Source organism: Lytechinus pictus, chromosome 1 (assembly GCF_037042905.1).
Source record: "Lytechinus pictus isolate F3 Inbred chromosome 1, Lp3.0, whole genome shotgun sequence".
NCBI classification, from domain to species: domain Eukaryota; kingdom Metazoa; phylum Echinodermata; class Echinoidea; order Temnopleuroida; family Toxopneustidae; genus Lytechinus; species Lytechinus pictus.
In genome coordinates, this window is record NC_087245.1 from 6,465,183 (window position 1) to 6,482,583 (window position 17,401).

Below are 17,401 nucleotides of genomic sequence, written 5' to 3' on the forward strand. Positions count from 1 at the left end.
GTTTGAATAAATGGTAGAGTGGTTCGGAATTTTTCCTCACATAGATACAAAGCTTTTGGCGCGTTTTGGGGTGTTTTAAGAAGCACATTATTTTGCTCTAATAAGAGTGCTGATAGTTTGAAAACAAGCACATGAACCCATATTTTTTAATGTTTGCACCTCTTAGGTATACCTTCCTCTACAACTTTGCAAAGTTTGGTGAAAATGAGATGGGTTTTGAATAAAGTGCAGCATTTCTTTTACTTCTCAAGTTTGTTATTGAAATTGGAAATTTTTGAGGTTGAGTATTTGTTATATTTCCCGCAATTTCTAAGAACTGAGAGTGCTGTAAGACTTAAATGAGCAAACAATTGAAAGCAATATAAATATATTATCTATCTAAAGGAAGCAATTATTGATCGTCTTGCAAAATTTGATGAAATTTTCATGGATTTTGACTGAGTAATAGAGCTTTAAACTCATTGTGATCTCGTGCATGAGGTCTAAAAACGTCCAATTCTTTTGAATGCGCAATTCTTAAGAACATCCATTTGGGTTAACTTTGAATCTCTATAGCAAAAAATCAAGCACATGGACCAATGTTAATTACTGCATATTTGGAATATTCAGGTGCTAAAGTATCTTTGTGCAAAATATGATGAAAATGACATGGATTTTCAATGTTTGGGAGCAAGACTACGGAACCATTCGCATTTTAGACGGTATAGACTTTTGCTTGTTTTTGGCGTATTTTGGGCTGTTTCAAGCCAACTCGCAATACTTTGGACACTGATAATTTGAAAACGAGCAAATGGACCCCGTCGTTTAAATGTCTTAACTTCTTCAAAATATATTCCTCTACAAATCTAGAGAGTGTGATGAAAATGACATGGATTTTAAATGTTTTGGAGCAGGACTAAGGAACCATTTGTATTTTAGACATTTTGGAAGGTATTAGACTTTTGCCGTTTTAGGCACATTATAGCTATTTCAAGCCGACTCGCAACACTTTAGACACTGATAGTTTGATAACGAGGACATGGTCCCCTTATTTTTGATATTTTAACGTCTTCATAATATATTCCTCTACAAAACTAGAGAGTATGATGAAAATGACATGGATTTTTAATGTCTGGGAGCAGAACTATATACGGAACCATTCGTATATTAGACAGTCACGGTATTATCAGACTTTTGCCTGTTTTCGGCGCATTTTGGCTGTTTCAAGCCAACTCGCAACTGTTTAGACACTGATATTTTAAAAACGAGCATAATTATGGACCCCATATTTTTAATATTTTAACGTCATCAGAATATATTCCTCTGCAAATGTAGAGAGTATGATGAAAATGACATGGAATTTGAGTGTTTGGAAGCAGACCTATATGGAATCATTTGTATTTTAGACATTTCGGACGGTATTATAAGTCTTTTGCTTTTTTTCGGCGCAATTTGGGCCGTTTCAAGCCAACTCGCAACCGTTTAGACACTGATAGTTTAAGAACGAGAACATGGACCCCGTATTTTTAATATTTTAACGTCTTCAAAATAGATTCCTCTACAAATCTAGAGAGTAGGATGAAAATGACATGGATTTGGGTTGTTTGGGACCAGAAATAAGAACCATTCGTATTTTAGACATTATAGACGGTATTATTAGACTTTTGCATGTTGTCGGCACATTTTAGGCGATTTTCAAGCCAACTCGCACACTACTTTGCACACTATTAGTTAAAAAACGAGCACATGGACCCCATATTTTTAACATTTTAATGTCTTCAAAATATATTCCTCTACAAATCTAGAGAGTATGATGAAAATGACATGGATTTTGAATGTTTGGGAGTAAAACTACGGAACCATTTGCATTTTAGAGGGTATTAAGAGACTTTTGCACGTTTTTCGGCGCATTTTAGGCGATTTTCATGCCAACTCGCATCACTTTGGACACTCATAGTTAAAAAACGAGCACATGGACCCCATATTTTTAACTTCCCTACACCTTTGACATAAATTCCTCTACAATTTAGCCGAATTTGATGAAAATGACATGGATTTTGAAAAAGTGCAGCTTACAAAATACTTTTTTAATTTTTGAGTAGATTCACGTCTTTGAAGATTTGTTTTTTCCGAGTTTTTGCACCATTCTTGCCAAATGAGGGCGCTGCTGACTCCAAAAAGATATAGTTTTACCAATTAAAATACTTTCTCTTACTTTGGTATACACTTTGTTATATATCTTGAACATTTGATGAAGTTTGATGCGGTATCCACTGAGTAAAGATGATTTAAACTCATATGGTGAATTCGTGAGGTCTAAGAGAGGCATAATTCTCTTGATTGCATGCGCAAGATTATCATTCAAATACGGATACGTAGAAGAAAAATAAGCATATGAACCTATATTTTTTGTATTTTCATTATAGATGCCAAAGTAACTCTCTGCAAAATTTTGTGAAAATGACATGGACTTCATTTTAACTGTAGAACGTCCTTAAATGCTACTATAAACAAGATAATACACAATAGTCGAAAACCTTCGTGATGAAAATAAATGAAGGCTCGCGTTCATCGTCCATCTCTTCGTAGGTCCATTCCCTGATTTTGTTGGTTCCTCGTGTAATTTCGATGTTTACCTTTTTTATTATAATGAAATCTGTAATTCAGCCTTTCGGCTGCAAGTAATTTTTGTTTAATAAACCATTTCTATTCTATAAAACGCCCACATATTAACAAATGTTATCATTTTGAAAATCTGAGATTCTTCTTTTTCAGAATAGCTGGTTTGAAAAACACCAGGAAATTACAAGGTAAAAGGAATGTAAGTTGAGTAAGAATCTCTTGGCCAAGCATTGTAAAGTACGTACTACGGTCTATTGATCACAGGATAAAGAAAATCTTTTGTGAATTGGATGTGGTACGAATAGGCACATTGATTATTCACAAATGTTTGTTACAGCATCGGACTCTTTATTGGACTGAAAATGAAGGAGGCCAGGCGACAATGGCGTTTAACCCTCGTCAATTGATTGTATTTCCCCCTTATATACCCACATATTTTCCCCACATTTATATAATTCTCAATATCAACGCAACAAAAAGCGAATGTTCACCCATCCCCTCAAGACCGCCGCTGCTCCTGCGACCCTATATATGTAAAACCACTCCCTGATGGTGAAACAGAGACAGTTTAAGTCAGCAGACGCTTTTGGAAAGCAAATGAGTAGACGTAGAAGCATGGACCTATGAAGAGATGGCCGATTAACGCAAACACAATCAATATAATTTTTTATACACGTTATGTGCCACCATATCTGGAATATTATGGAGAAACTTGGGGAAAATAGAATTCTAAATGGTTAACAATCAATGAAAAATTTGCCTATTAAAATATGAAGACATTTCCCCAAATATACACATGGAACTAAGATCACCAAAGGTATAACGATCAGAACCCCCCGGGGGGGGGGGGGGGGCACTTCCATTGACGAGTGGATACCATGTGCGACCATGGGGTCTCGAAAAGCACCCTAAACACGTATTTTCCATATTCTGAAAATGCAACCATTAACAAGTATTGGCGTGTGAAACCCCACCCTTAACAAGTAAACAAAAAAGTAAACAAAACGATACTCTTACCAAGCATTCCCTGCATGAATTGACCCCCTAAACAAGTACAGCGATATTTTTATTATGTCACGGACGTGACGTCGGTCGTCGGATTTACCTTTACCTTCATCGTTGGGTTTAGTACAGCTCCTACATCTCGCGCAAATCGTACCTTTAACACGTATAGTGTCGACTATTGGGGCAAAAAGTACATCCTTTATAAAACATTTTATTCTTAATTTTTTACACCCTCGCAAATTTGACCCTAAACACGTAGCTCTCCTAGCGAAAATAGATACCCTTCATTATCTTAGTGTCTTTGACACCCTTATTACGTTGAAAAAGACATCCTTTTTACGTGTTTTTTTGGTCGCGCATGGTATCCACTCGCCAATGTAAGTGGCCCCCCCCACATCGATTTCCATGATTTAAGTGATTTGTTATCAACTGCGCATACAATATGTGAATACAGTTCCGAACACGAACTGCGTCAAGCCCTTCTTACGGTAACGATTATAGGACTAAAGTAGACAAGTATGAAGAGAATGCCATTCAGATGACAATCACGGTTACATTGTTAGTGAATTCATTATGAGACTGCATGAGTGAAGAGAGAAAGCAGAAAAATATTAGATATAGCATGATGTCCAATAGTGCATTTTATGAGTGAACTTTAGATTTTTCCTCTTCTATTGAGTTCTTGGGAGACGAAGCCGAAGCCCGTGGGCTAGCGATAATGTTTACTTCATTTGCTAAAGCCCCAGTCACATATAGACACGGATTCTCACGGATCAACACGGCAATGCCGGCATGATCCGGGGAGGTCCGGGATCGTTTTGCCCCGGATTGAGCGTTGATGACTGTAAACACGGTATCTACACGGCATCTTCACACGGATCTACACGGACCATGCCGGCAGAGCACGTCGTCAACACGGACCAACACGTCAGCAACACGGACCTACACGTCAGCAACACGGACCAACACGTCAGCTACAAGGACCAACACGAACCAACACGTCAGCAACACGGACCTACACGTCAGCAACACGGACCAACACGTCAGCTACACGGACCAACACGTCAGCTTCACGGACCAACACGTCAGCTCAAGGACCAACACGGCAGCTATATTGACCAGCACGTCAAATGAAAATCTGCTCATAATAATGAGCTGATATTTATTTTATTTTTTATTTTTTCTCATCCTTGTCGCAACATTATATTATGTTGTTTTTAAAAAAAGATATCAAAACTCAAAACTTCCTTAATCAGTAAAAACGCTGTTTTTTTTTAAATACAACACAGTTTACTGTTTTAACAGTATTTGTTGAGTACTTTAAATCTTGAATGACAAATTTAATTTTGATTTGATTTGATATCACTTTATTTAAATCAGAATAAAGGAAAGAAATTTACAAAGTCAATAGAAAACATAATAAGAATTAAAATAGGCCCAGGTCATGACGCATAACTGTCGATGCAGGGCAGTAGTATGAAACTTAATATACAATTTCGATGTAACAGGTACATAACAAATACATATAACATATAAAAAGAATGAAATGTGAAATAATAATAACAGACAAAGTTGGGGGTAAATATTAGAGAAAAAAAGAGAAAAAGAATTATTAATACATGCACTAAGTTTACAAATATTAGGTTGGGGCCAATCTCCACAGCGTAAGAAAGTATCCTGAATTATTCAATTATCCATTTAATCATAAATAAATTAAGCATGTTTGTGCCAACTGTTTAACAACTACTGAAAAGTTCATAAAGTAAATAGCGTTGTAAAGATTTTAAGCCCCAGTCACATATAGACCCCGGACCACCCCGGACCATCCCGGATATGATCTGGGGTGGTCCGGGGAGAGATCCGTGTTGGCGCCTTGGGCATCCTTGGAGGTCCGGGGTGGTCCGTGTTGGTCCTTGAACGTCCGGGAGGCCAACACGGCAGTTTTTACTGTCAAAAACATCCGGCGTCATCCGTGGACTGCCGGGTTGGCAAAGCCATCCGGGATGGTCCGTGTAGCTGCCGTGCAGGTCCGTGTGGCTGCCGTGTAGGTCCGTGTAGCTGCCGTGTAAGTCCGTGTGGCTGCCTGGAGTATCCTTGGCAGTCCGTGTTCTTTTTTCCCATCAAATCTTTACAACGCTATTTACTTTATGAACTTTTCAGTAGTTGTTAAACAGTTGACACAAACATGCTCAATTTATTTATGATTAAATGGATGATTAAATGATTCATGATATTTTCTTACGCTTTGGATATTGGCCCCAACCTAATATTTGTAAACTTAGTGCATGTATGAATATTTTTTTTCTCTCTTTTTTTTCTAATATTTACCCCAACTTTGTTATTATTATTTCACATTTCATTTTTTAAAAAGATGTTATATGTATATAATTTATGTAATGTACCTGTTACATCGAAATTGTACATTAAGTGTTATACTACTGCCCTGCATCGACAGTTATGCGTCATGACCTGGGCCTATCTTAATTTTTATTATGTTTTCTATTGACTTTGTAAATTTCTTTCCTTTATTGTGATTTCAATAAAGTGATATCAAATCAAATCGAAATTAAATTTGTCGTTCAAGATTTAAAGTACTTAACAACTACTTTTAAAACAGTAAAGTGTGTTTTATAAAAAAACTGCGTTTTTACTGGTTAAGGAAGTTTTGAGTTTTGATATATTTTTTAAAAACAACATAATATAATGTTGCGACAAGGATGAGAAAAAAATAAATAAATAGATAAATAAATAAATAAAGAATTAAATAAATAAATATCAGCTCATTATTATGAACAGATTTTCATTTGCCGTGCTGGTCAATATAGCTGCCGTGTTGGTACTTGAGCTGACGTGTTGGTCCGTGTAGCTGACGTGTTGGTCCGTGTAGCTGACGTGATGGTCCGTGTTGCTGACGCGTTGGTCCGTGTTGGTCCTTGTAGCTGACGTATTGGTCCGTGTTGCTGACGTGTTGGTCCGTGTAGCTGACGTGATGGTCCATGTTGCTGACGTGTTGGTCCGTGTTGCTGACGTGTTGGTCCGTGTAGCTGACGTGTAGGTCCGTGTTGATGACGTGTCGGTCCGTGTTGACGACGTGCTCTGCCGGCATGGTCCGTGTAGATCCGTGCGAAGCTGCCGTGTTGATGCCGTGTTTACAGTCATCCGGGGCAAAGCTATCCCGGACCTCCCCGGATCATGCCGGCATTGCCGTGTTGATCCGTGAGGATCCGTGTCTATATGTGACTGGGGCTTTATGGGGAAAAAGAACACGGACTGCCAATGATACTCCAGGCAGCCACACGGACCTACACGGCAGCTACACGGACCTACACGGCAGCCACACGGACCTACACGGCAGCTACACGGACCATCCCGGATGGCTTTGCCAACCCGGCAGTCCACGAATGACGCCGGATGTTTTTGACAGTCAAAAACTGCCGTGTTGGCCTCCCGGACGTTCAAGGACCAACACGGACCACCCCGGACCTCCAAGGATGCCCAAGGCGCCAACACGGATCTCTCCCCGGACCACCCCGGATCAGATCCGGGACGGTCCGGGGTGGTCCGGGGTCTATATGTGACTGGGGCTTAAGGGAGGTCCAGATTGCATAACTTTGGCTGAGCTCATTTCCTCGACGTTTATATCACGGAGATAAAGCTCCGTGTTCTAATCGCTTGCGATCAGTCAGGCGTATTGAATTGATGGAGCTTTAGAATTGATCAATTTGAAACGAAAAGGATTAAATTACTATTTTTTTTTCAGCGTGAAAGGACGCGGTTAGTCATTTACGACATAACTATATTACGCCATCAATAGAAGATGATATAACCCATATTACACAAAAATCAATGACCATTCATACGAGAATTTGTTCTGGTTATACATGTATAATTGATTTACATCAGTGGTTGAGTTACGGATATTTAATTGTATATTATTTAAAAAATCATTTAATTTGGAAATTTGCGATCAAAGCCTATTATGTGTACGGATTTCGGAAAATATCCCATAAGAGCAACTCACTGCCTTGTCTGGCGAGTGCGTGTACATTACCAGACTTTTGACACCACTATTTAATGGGATGGTCCAGGCTGAAAGTATTTATAGCTTAATAAAAAGAGTAGAATTCACTGAGCAAAATGCCGAAAGTTTCATCAAAATCAGATAAGAAATAACAAAGTTATTGAATTTTTAAGTTTAGCAATATTTGCGAAAACAGTCTTCATGAATATTCATTAGGTAGGCTGATGATGTCACATCCCCACTTGTTCTTTTGTATTTTATTATATGAAATTAGGTTTATTCAATTTTTTTACTCCAAGAACTAGAAAAATTGGATAGACAACTGATTTAGTGCATTAGATATTCATTGCTGCAACTTATTTCTTTACAAGGGAGACATATTATTCACACAAGTATGAAATAATGAAAAAAATATGATTTTATGTAATAACATAAGAAAACGGAAAGTGGGGATGTGACATCATCAGCCCACCTAATGAATATTCATGACGACTGTTTTCACAAAATATTGCTAAACTTTAAACTTCAATAACTTTATTATTTGTTATCCGATTTTGATGAAAATTTCGGCATTTTGCTCAGTGAATTCTACTCTATGTATTAAGATATAAATATTTTCAGCCCGGACCATCCCTTTAAGTCCGAGTGTGTACGATATTTATATTGTTTCGTGAAAATGCGTCCATAATATCCTGACGATTACTATATATGTTATTTGCTTCCATAAAGGTCCACTTTCTACATCTTCATCAGCGGGAACGACAGGTAATGTAGCAAATTTTGTATAACAATATAGTGGATAACATGAATCAAAAGACTGGGTTTTATACGTTCCAAGATTGATTCAATCATCAGTTTTAATTCAAAATAGAACGGGCTATTTTGACGCCTAAGAAGACTGGGAGAGGGGGGGGGGGGGCTGATTTAGCCCCCTTATGTTCTGGGCCGTCGATCCGGCGATCGCGACTAAAATTGGCAGGCGCGTTACCCGTTGCATAACCCATTGCCAAGTACTTACATTAATTTATGCGTAAAAATCATAAGTTGGCTCTAATTAATTAAAATAATGCCCCTAAAATGCTATTTTTTGGTACATCCTGTTCATAGGATCTGATCACATGTACTTTAAGAAAATTCAACATCACATTTATTTTCTTATGTATTTTACTGTTTTCTAAATTTCTTATGTATTTCTTTGTTTTTCGACTTAAAAAAAATCTTATGTATTTCTTTGTTTTTAGACTTTTTCGACTTTTTGTTTTTTATTGTTTTTTCAATGGAAATTGTCGGGAACTTTATTTTGACCATAAACAAGATGAAATTGGTAAATGCCCCAAAATGGTTCAGACTCTTCGTAGGATCTGATAATGAACTTTAAGAAAAATTATTTTCTTATGTATTTTATTGTTTTCTAAATTTCTTATCAGTATTTATCTGTTTTTCGACTTTTTGTTTTTTCATTGGAAATTGTAGGAAACTTTATTTTGACCATAAACAAGATGAAATTAATTCATTTTAAGCAGAAAAGGACAAAAAATGATACATTTATAAATTTGGGATAAAAACACTATTTGCATTGGATTTGTACACAAAAACACGCTTTTTAGCAATTTTTGGGTCTGCATGCACTTACGTAATGCTGCGTAATTTCGGAACCGCGTACCCGGGGGTCACAATTTTGGTCTCAAAAGTTGCGCGAGACTTGAAAATAAATAGTCCACGCACGAGCGACGGGGTCAAAAAATTTGCGCTGCGGATTCATCGCGAAAAATGTCGAGGGGTGGGGGCTGAATCAGCACCAAGTCTTATTACGATTAAGACAAGGATTATTCTTTTATTCACAATGCAAGAGTCTAAACAGTATTCAACACCATACTGGTTTTGATTCATAATGGTGCCCCAGGTGTATTATTCTAAACCCAGATTCGTATTCAGAAGTCCAGTTTAACTTAGACCATGGTACTAGTTTAACCATTTGATGAAATTATGAGAAGCAAAATTGTCACATTTTTGTTTATATTGTATATTTCTTATGTTATCAGCGTAGTCTTGTTTTACTCCGGGTGATGTCTGATCACCAACGACTTTATCAGTATACACCCTCAAGTGTACGTGATAAATTGATACCACAAATCGACAAAATAACACTATTAACACCATAGTGTGTTTGCAATCGTTTTCACCGCCCTATTGGTAATTTCAATACATATCGGTGTATAATATATAGTCCTCTATACTGACACTGGGCGGTGTTAGACCGAACACCAGTCTATTTATATAAAGTTTTGGTCAGAATTTGGGATTATAGAATAGTGCTTTCATCATTATCATTGTTATCGTTATCAATATCATAATCACTATGACCATTGTTATTTTCATTATATTTGTTATTGTTATTATGATGGCAATTAATCCTATGATTATTATTTCATAATCATTATCGTTATGACTATAATAGTTATGATTATCAGTAGCAACAGTTGAATTAGGAAATGCAAATGTCAGTAAGAATGAAACATTGCCTGGTCATAATTAACGTTGATATGGTTTTATTCCAGCCCAAACTTTACTTCCAGTCACTCCAAGGCCAGTAATGGTTGTCATTGGTAAGCATATATATCCATTTTTATACTTTGGAAAAAAAGGAGGCAATACCGATTCACAAACGAAGATTTTCTTATAGTTACCAAGTTCACAATCTCCCATATACATCTTGGTTATTTTTAAAACAATCTGAAACCACTGTTTAAATTTCTAAGCTCATCACTCTAACAATTGAGTTTTCATAATATTTTTTAACAACAGTAAAAAGATTTAACAACTTTTTTAAAATTAGATTATAAACTATATTTGTTTGAGTGACGGGCTTAAACAGGGGTTTTACATCGTACACATTTTCATTCCATTCAGCCAATACCCTGTATATGCTTCTGGTTATCAAGTTATAGACTTATTTAGAGAGATCAGCCGAGCACGTATGGATTTAATGATCTTTATTTACATTTACGATACAGTAAGTATGGAAATGGGAATCAAAGGAGGATATGTCATCTGAATGGTGATACTCTTCGAAAGAGAGAGAAAGAGGGGGGGGGGGGAGTGGAGAGACAAATAAGTGGGTATACGTTTTAAGGCTTGAATTTCGTCAAAAACATACTTAAGGGCTAGTATTTACTTCATTCCAATAATGCCTTTTCTCTTTTCACAGTTGGAGTCGAATTGGGTGCAACAGTGAGCTTATCGAATCGAGCTTTCATACCTGCCTACAACAATGACTTATCACCTCAATACCAAGAGCTTTCTCTCAACTTCACAAACACGGTCAGTTATAATTATAGTTTTCAATGCAGTTTTATTAACTATTTTTACTGTCAACCATTGAGCGTTTCCATATACATGATTGTGTAATAGCATGCTTTTTTGTGCATATAAATATGGAAGGGTGGTGTCGAATATTCATTTTCGCCTGTTCATAATTCAGTTACCATTCAACAATATAGGGTTAATTCAGCCATTTTGACCATGTGTGTTCAATTATTTCAAAGTAAAAAAAAAAGAAGAAAAAAAGAGAGGAGCCCACATAAATCACGCAAAATTTGCACGAGATATTGTTCTTTCAGTTGTAATCATGAAGTGCTGGATAACTAAATTATGACAACATGTGCTATAAAATTGGAATAAAATGAGAACCAATAAATTATTATATTGGAATATCTTATTTCACCATAGCACACCAGCTGCCACATCCGAACTGAATGATATACGTTGCACGAAAATTTGCATGCATCTGTCCCGCTCTGTGACGTCAGATATCTTGTCTGGCATAATCTCCTAATAACAGCGAGTAAACTTAAAAAATCTATAAACATTCAATACGAATTGAGGAGTGACAACTTGAACATATTGGCTTCTTGAAGATTGCATTCTTCCAATTATTGTTTTATTAGTTCACTATTATTGTATCCACCTAGATAAAAGTTGATTCGTATGGACATCGTTGGCAGGTTCTTCGACTCACAATTTGAAAACGTCTTCACCCTTTATATATCTTAATCATTATCAATTTATATAGTGCAACTTAAGCTGTTGACAAAAATGATTTCTCATTCTTGAACAAATAATATTTTCAGATGGATGCGGTGTTTTACAACAGCGATCTGAGGGAAATTTACAACGGTTCAACTGTCAATGGATTCAGGTAAAACTAAAATCAAACTTAAACATGATGTTTATATCGAAAGGGTTATGTCAGTATTTTTTCATCGTTGAAGTTATTAATATTTGAGTGGGAATGTATAACTAGAATTGCTATTCCTATTTTACAAAGAAGCATTAATTAGGGGGAGTTGATTTGGCCAAGTTCCCTCGAAGTGTTTCAAATGAGGTTCGTGAAGAAATATGTGTGTGACTGAGGGCGTGTGTGTGTGTGGGATGGTAGGAGTGTGTGTGTGAGAGAGAAAGAAAGAGAGAGAGAGAGAGAGCCGGGTTTATTTTTTTTTTTTGGGGGGGGGGGGGGTATTGGTGTGTGTAAGAAGGTGAGAATGGCACTCTTTGATTTTAATAAAAAAATATCAGATGCGGGCACTCTTTGTTAACTAGATATTTTTTTTATCTTTACGATTAAATCCTCGTCTTTTTGACGAGAATTTGTTTGTACATCTTTTAATAGCAATTCTTAAGTTCCTTTGTTCTTATCAAGTGGATTGTTTTAAAATGAATTAACGCTGGATATATCGTTTTGACAACAATTGAGAATAAAAGATGAATAGAAATAAAAACGAATGTTGATTTTACAGTCCTGGGAGTGTCATTGTTAACTTTACCATCAACCTAATACAAGCACCGACAGCGCCGACACGGGACCCGTCATTGACCGGTTCGACAGCACAACCACCAGGCGATGGGGGCATCGATGACCAGATCAGTGCAGTTAGAGGGCAAGTTGAAGTGTCCATCAAGGAAGTCATTCAGCTTGCCGAAAACAATGGAGAACTCACAACTCTTGGTGTCGATTCGACCACGCTTGCCGTTACGGAAGGTAAGATGATCGGTTTACCATTGGGCTGAGTGTGTTGCAAGTTTGTGGAAAAAGAAAGAAAAAAAAAACACCACAAAGAAGAGGTAAAGGGGAAGAAGCTTGAAAGAAGAGTAAATAGATAAAGATAGTAAATAATAAAGAGTAATTAGTAATAGTAAAGAGTAACTCTATAATGCCATATAGGCCTATTATTCACAATTGTGAACAAAAAATACGTATACCTTATTTCATCTTGCCTTCTTGGCGCCGCCCTCGTTTGTGCATAACACATGTACAGGCTCCATAATAATTTACGTCTTATTTCGTGTCACCTCGGTTGGCTGCGTGCTTGTACCTAATGTCCCACCCCAAATAAAAATGAAGCGCATTTACAAATGTCATCTTTTTTACGGTTTTTTACATTTCTGGTGATAGACTAGATAAAAAAGTAAATTCTTGAATCAAGTCAAGGAAAGGAATATATAGATCAAAATTACTTTAACGGTACCTCCTATACTATATATTCGATCGATTACGTAATGTTGATCACCTGAAAAGAGAATAACAAGAAAGGCGAGAGGAGTGTGGAGAACTGCATGCATGGCAGGGAAGGGTGAGGAGAGGGATAATAATAATAATAATGATAATAATAGCCTAATAATAATAATGATAATAATAATAATAATGATAATGATAATAATAATAATAATAATAATAATAATAGGCATTTATATAGCGCCATCTATCTAGAAGTATTCTATTCCGATCGAGGCACGTTGCTTTTATTATTATTACCCCGGTTTTAGCTCGAGCTGCCTTTCAGCGCTCATGCATTCAAGGAATTAATCCTGCCGGGTACCCATCACCATTCACCTCACCTGGGTTGAGTGCCCGGGGGTCACTCTCGGCATGCATGGACTGCTACCCACCCGTGTCCGACAACCTCAGAAAACGGCATAACTACATAAACTAAATTTGCAACCGGAAACGGCGTAACCCATGAGAAAAGCCACCCTATAAGTGGCGTGAACAGGGAAATTAAATCCCCTAATTTGATACCATAAGTGGCGTAAACATAAACTCTATGGTGGAGAGTGACCCACCGGGGTTGAGTGCAGCACAATGTGGATAAATTTCTTGCTGAAGAAAATTACGGGATAATAATAATGACATTAATGATAATTGATAATAATGATAATGATGATGAGTAATAATGATAATAATAATGATAATAATAATAAGAAGAAGAAGATAAAGTAGGAGAAGGAGGAAGAGGATAGGAATATTAAAAGAAGTTAAATGATTACTTCCATATATTAAGTTGTAGTGAAAATCATTATTATTATTATTTCACAGTATCTGTAGATGTGGAAACTCAAACTGTCTCCGAAGCTCCTACAACAACGGTTACTCCTTCTACCCCATCTCCAGGTTTGTATCTTATCATTAGTTCATTTTCCGTCGATCAGCAACTCTTTGTGCATTATAATAAAAAAATCATTATGCGTTTAGACTGAGCAGGAATAACCACAAGAGATATTTTCCCTCCCTCTCTCTACTCAATTCCCGGGACTCAATTACCTAAAAAAAATACTGTGCTTTTGAATGTCAACAATTACAAAAAACACCCCCAACATATGTCAAGCCAAGTAAAGCAGAAGAGAAGAAATTGAACAATCATAATCTCTTCAACATCAACAAACAAAACACATTCATTGATTTTCTTAAGACACCAATCCTCCGCTCACACATTCCGTCGATCGGAATCGCGATACCGGTGAAGCTGAAGCACCTACCTTGACCTACTTCACATTTTCATCAATGATCATTTTATAGTTTACGATTTTGCCGTCAATGCATGTGGTAACTATTTCTTGAATTGGTTTTGTATAAATTGTGAATATTTTGTGAACAAATTTAAGTCTGATATATATTTTTGAAAAGTCCGCGAAGTTTGGACACCCCATCATACACCGGATCATACATTTCGGGGCACGCCGGCCAGGAATGGATTGTGCCTGGGATTGGTGGAGTGTAGCTCTCACTTAGTTTTATAGTGAATGATAAGGAGCCTGTGCCCGGCGGCCCGGGGCTAGTACAGTGCATAGTGCTCTGGAGACGTGGCTGGTGGTGAGAACGTTGCTGACGGTGATGCTGGTGGTGATGATGCTGGCCAATTTTAGACTTGGACTTGGTGATCTAGTTGAGTTGATGATATGATGATGATCGATGGCTAAATTGTAGATGATATTAACCATTTGTCTGTTGATTTGAGCGCGCACACTATACTTACAAGTTACAAATTGGAGCCTTTATAGTACTATTAATTACTAGCTTGTTCATGGCTTGTTGGAGCTAGGACTAAGTTAGGTGCCTGTGTACATTGTAACCTAGTCCATTGGAAAGGGCTGAAAAAACCATTTAAAATGGTATATTAACCATTACTCTAAGAGAGTTAAGAGAGTTATGATTTTTTAATATTAAAAATCTTGATTTAATTATTGCCATTGGCATTTATCTTACCATTGCGACCATTCAAAATGTGTGACCAACCGTGACCCAAAAATTTTTTTTTTACAAAATTATACAAATTATTCATTTAAATCTATAAAACTGAGTAATAATAGGTGATGAGAAAGGATATCAATATTTGTCTTAATTGATCAATGTATTAGATATTTAATTAGTAATTATCAATTAGTAAATTGATATGTTAATTGTTCATAAACTCAATACGGAACACATACAAACTTATCTTATTTCCTTATTGTTTGAAATTTTTTGACAAGAACTTCTGCAACAGCACATCTTCTAAATAAAACTTTCAGAATGATAAAACATTGAATACTTACAGAAAGATCTCAGTATTGCAGTATTTGATAAATGTGTTGATTAATTATCAGTTAGCAATTTAATTAGTTATCTATTCAAATCTCACTGCTGCAAAAAAAAAAAATTCTTGATGTGGTATATTTTGATGGAAATTTCTGCTAAGGAAACATGGAATATAATGGATATGTGATCTATGAATATAAGGAATGGAAGTATTAAAGAAACATTCAACAATTTCATATACATCAATTACATACATGTATGACAACTATTATTGTTTGGCATCCATTGAATTTGTACCTAAATCTGTACCTCACTAGCTTACCTTGCTATGATTATGATATACTAGTAGTTAAATCCTCATTTATTGAACAAAATTTTGATGTCAGTTTCTACTATATCATATGAGCCAAATCAGACTTCCATGCGTCCCATCTTCAAAATTTGACATCGAGGCGAAAGGGATTTTTTTCAGCTACGTCATCAGTGAAAATAAGCCAAATTGGTGAGAAACCGCCAAATCTACACCCATTTAAAGCGGGGACATCCCGATAGACCGCGGGTCCGATAGACCGCGGGTCCGTTAGACCGCGGGTCCGATAGACCGCGGGTCCGATAGACCGCGGGTCCGATAGTCCGCGGGTCCGATAGACCGCGGGTCCGATAGTCCGCAGTGTGTGTAAAATTATGATCAGATATATCAAATGTCATCGAGAGGTCCAAAGGTCAAATGATACGAGGCCATGGGGTTCTATCAGGTGCGGATCCATGGAGGGCCGAGGGGGAACTGCCTCATCCCCCCCCCCCACCCCCAGCTCAAAAAAAAGAGGGGGGAAGAGGGGAAAAGGGAGAGAATAAAAAAAGAAAGAGGAAGATGGGAAAAGAAGAGAATAGAAAAGAGAGTAAGAAGGAGAAAGGAAGAGAAGAAAAAGGGGAAAGGAAAGACAAAGAAAAAAGGGAGAAGAAAAGGGGAAAGAAGAGGAAAAAAAAGAGGAGGGAAAAGGAAGAGAAGAAAAGAGAGGAGAAAGGAAAAGGAGGAAAAAGAAGAAAAAAAAGAGGAACGAAGAGAAGAATATTTAAATAGAGAGGAAGATGGGAAGAAAGATAAGAAAAAAGAGAGAGAGGGGAAGAAGAGAAGAAAGAGAGAGAGGGAGGAAGGGGAGAGAGAGAAGAAAAAATATTAAAAGAGAAAAAAGGGAGAAGGAAAGAAAAAGAAAAAGGGAGAAGTAAAGGGGAAAAGAGAAAAAAAGTGGAAGAGGGAAAAGAAAAGAACGGAGTAAGGAAAAGGGGGAAAAGAAGAAGAAAAAGAGCGAGAGTAAGTGGGAAGAGAGGAAAAACGAGAAAAGATGGAAAGAAAAGACAGCAAAAAGAGAAGAAAAGGGGGAAAGAAAAGATGGGGGAAAGAGAAGAAAGGGGGAAAAGAAGAGGGGGAAAGAAAGAGAGAAAGAAAGAGAAAGGAAGGAAGGGGAATGAGGTTAAAAGAAAGAAAAAAGAAAGAAAAGGAGATGGGAAACGGAAGAGGGAGATGTTGACCTGGACGTCGATTTGATGGCGCCAAAATGACGTTCGAACTATGGGGCGCCGAATTGATGTTCGATCTAGCGGGGCACCAAATTGATGTTCGAACTAGGGGAGCGCTAATTTGAATTTTGACCATAATGCGACAAATACATGTTTCAGAGAGGGGAGGGAGGGCAAAGTTATTTCACATGATGGGCGCGCCAAGTTTATGTTCAACCGAGGGCGCCAAATTGACCTTGAACTTAGAGGGCTTCATGCAAATTCATTTTCGACCGGGGACGCAACATTGCCTGTTTATAGTAAAATATATGTCCTGCCAAAAAACTTCAATTAATGCGGCTGAATTAAAATATCCCGTTTTTACGATAACAGAAAAAAAAATGTTTTCGAGTTTTAAGTCTGTT

The 17,401-nt window shown here is 37.1% G+C and overlaps 1 protein-coding gene across 1 annotated transcript in view; it reads left to right on the forward strand.

Annotated features, from left to right (window-relative positions):
- The first annotated feature begins 8,317 nt into the window (after window positions 1-8,317).
- LOC129254562 (uncharacterized) overlaps window positions 8,318-17,401 on the forward strand; it is a 177,994-nt gene continuing 168,910 nt past the window's right edge. Inside the window, exons 1-6 of the mRNA XM_064113465.1 lie at window positions 8,318-8,392; window positions 10,186-10,233; window positions 10,836-10,948; window positions 11,758-11,825; window positions 12,424-12,665; window positions 14,001-14,075. Of these exons, the coding sequence (XP_063969535.1) occupies window positions 10,221-10,233; window positions 10,836-10,948; window positions 11,758-11,825; window positions 12,424-12,665; window positions 14,001-14,075 (511 nt within the window). The 5' untranslated portion in view covers window positions 8,318-8,392; window positions 10,186-10,220. The remainder of the gene's footprint in view (window positions 8,393-10,185; window positions 10,234-10,835; window positions 10,949-11,757; window positions 11,826-12,423; window positions 12,666-14,000; window positions 14,076-17,401) is intronic.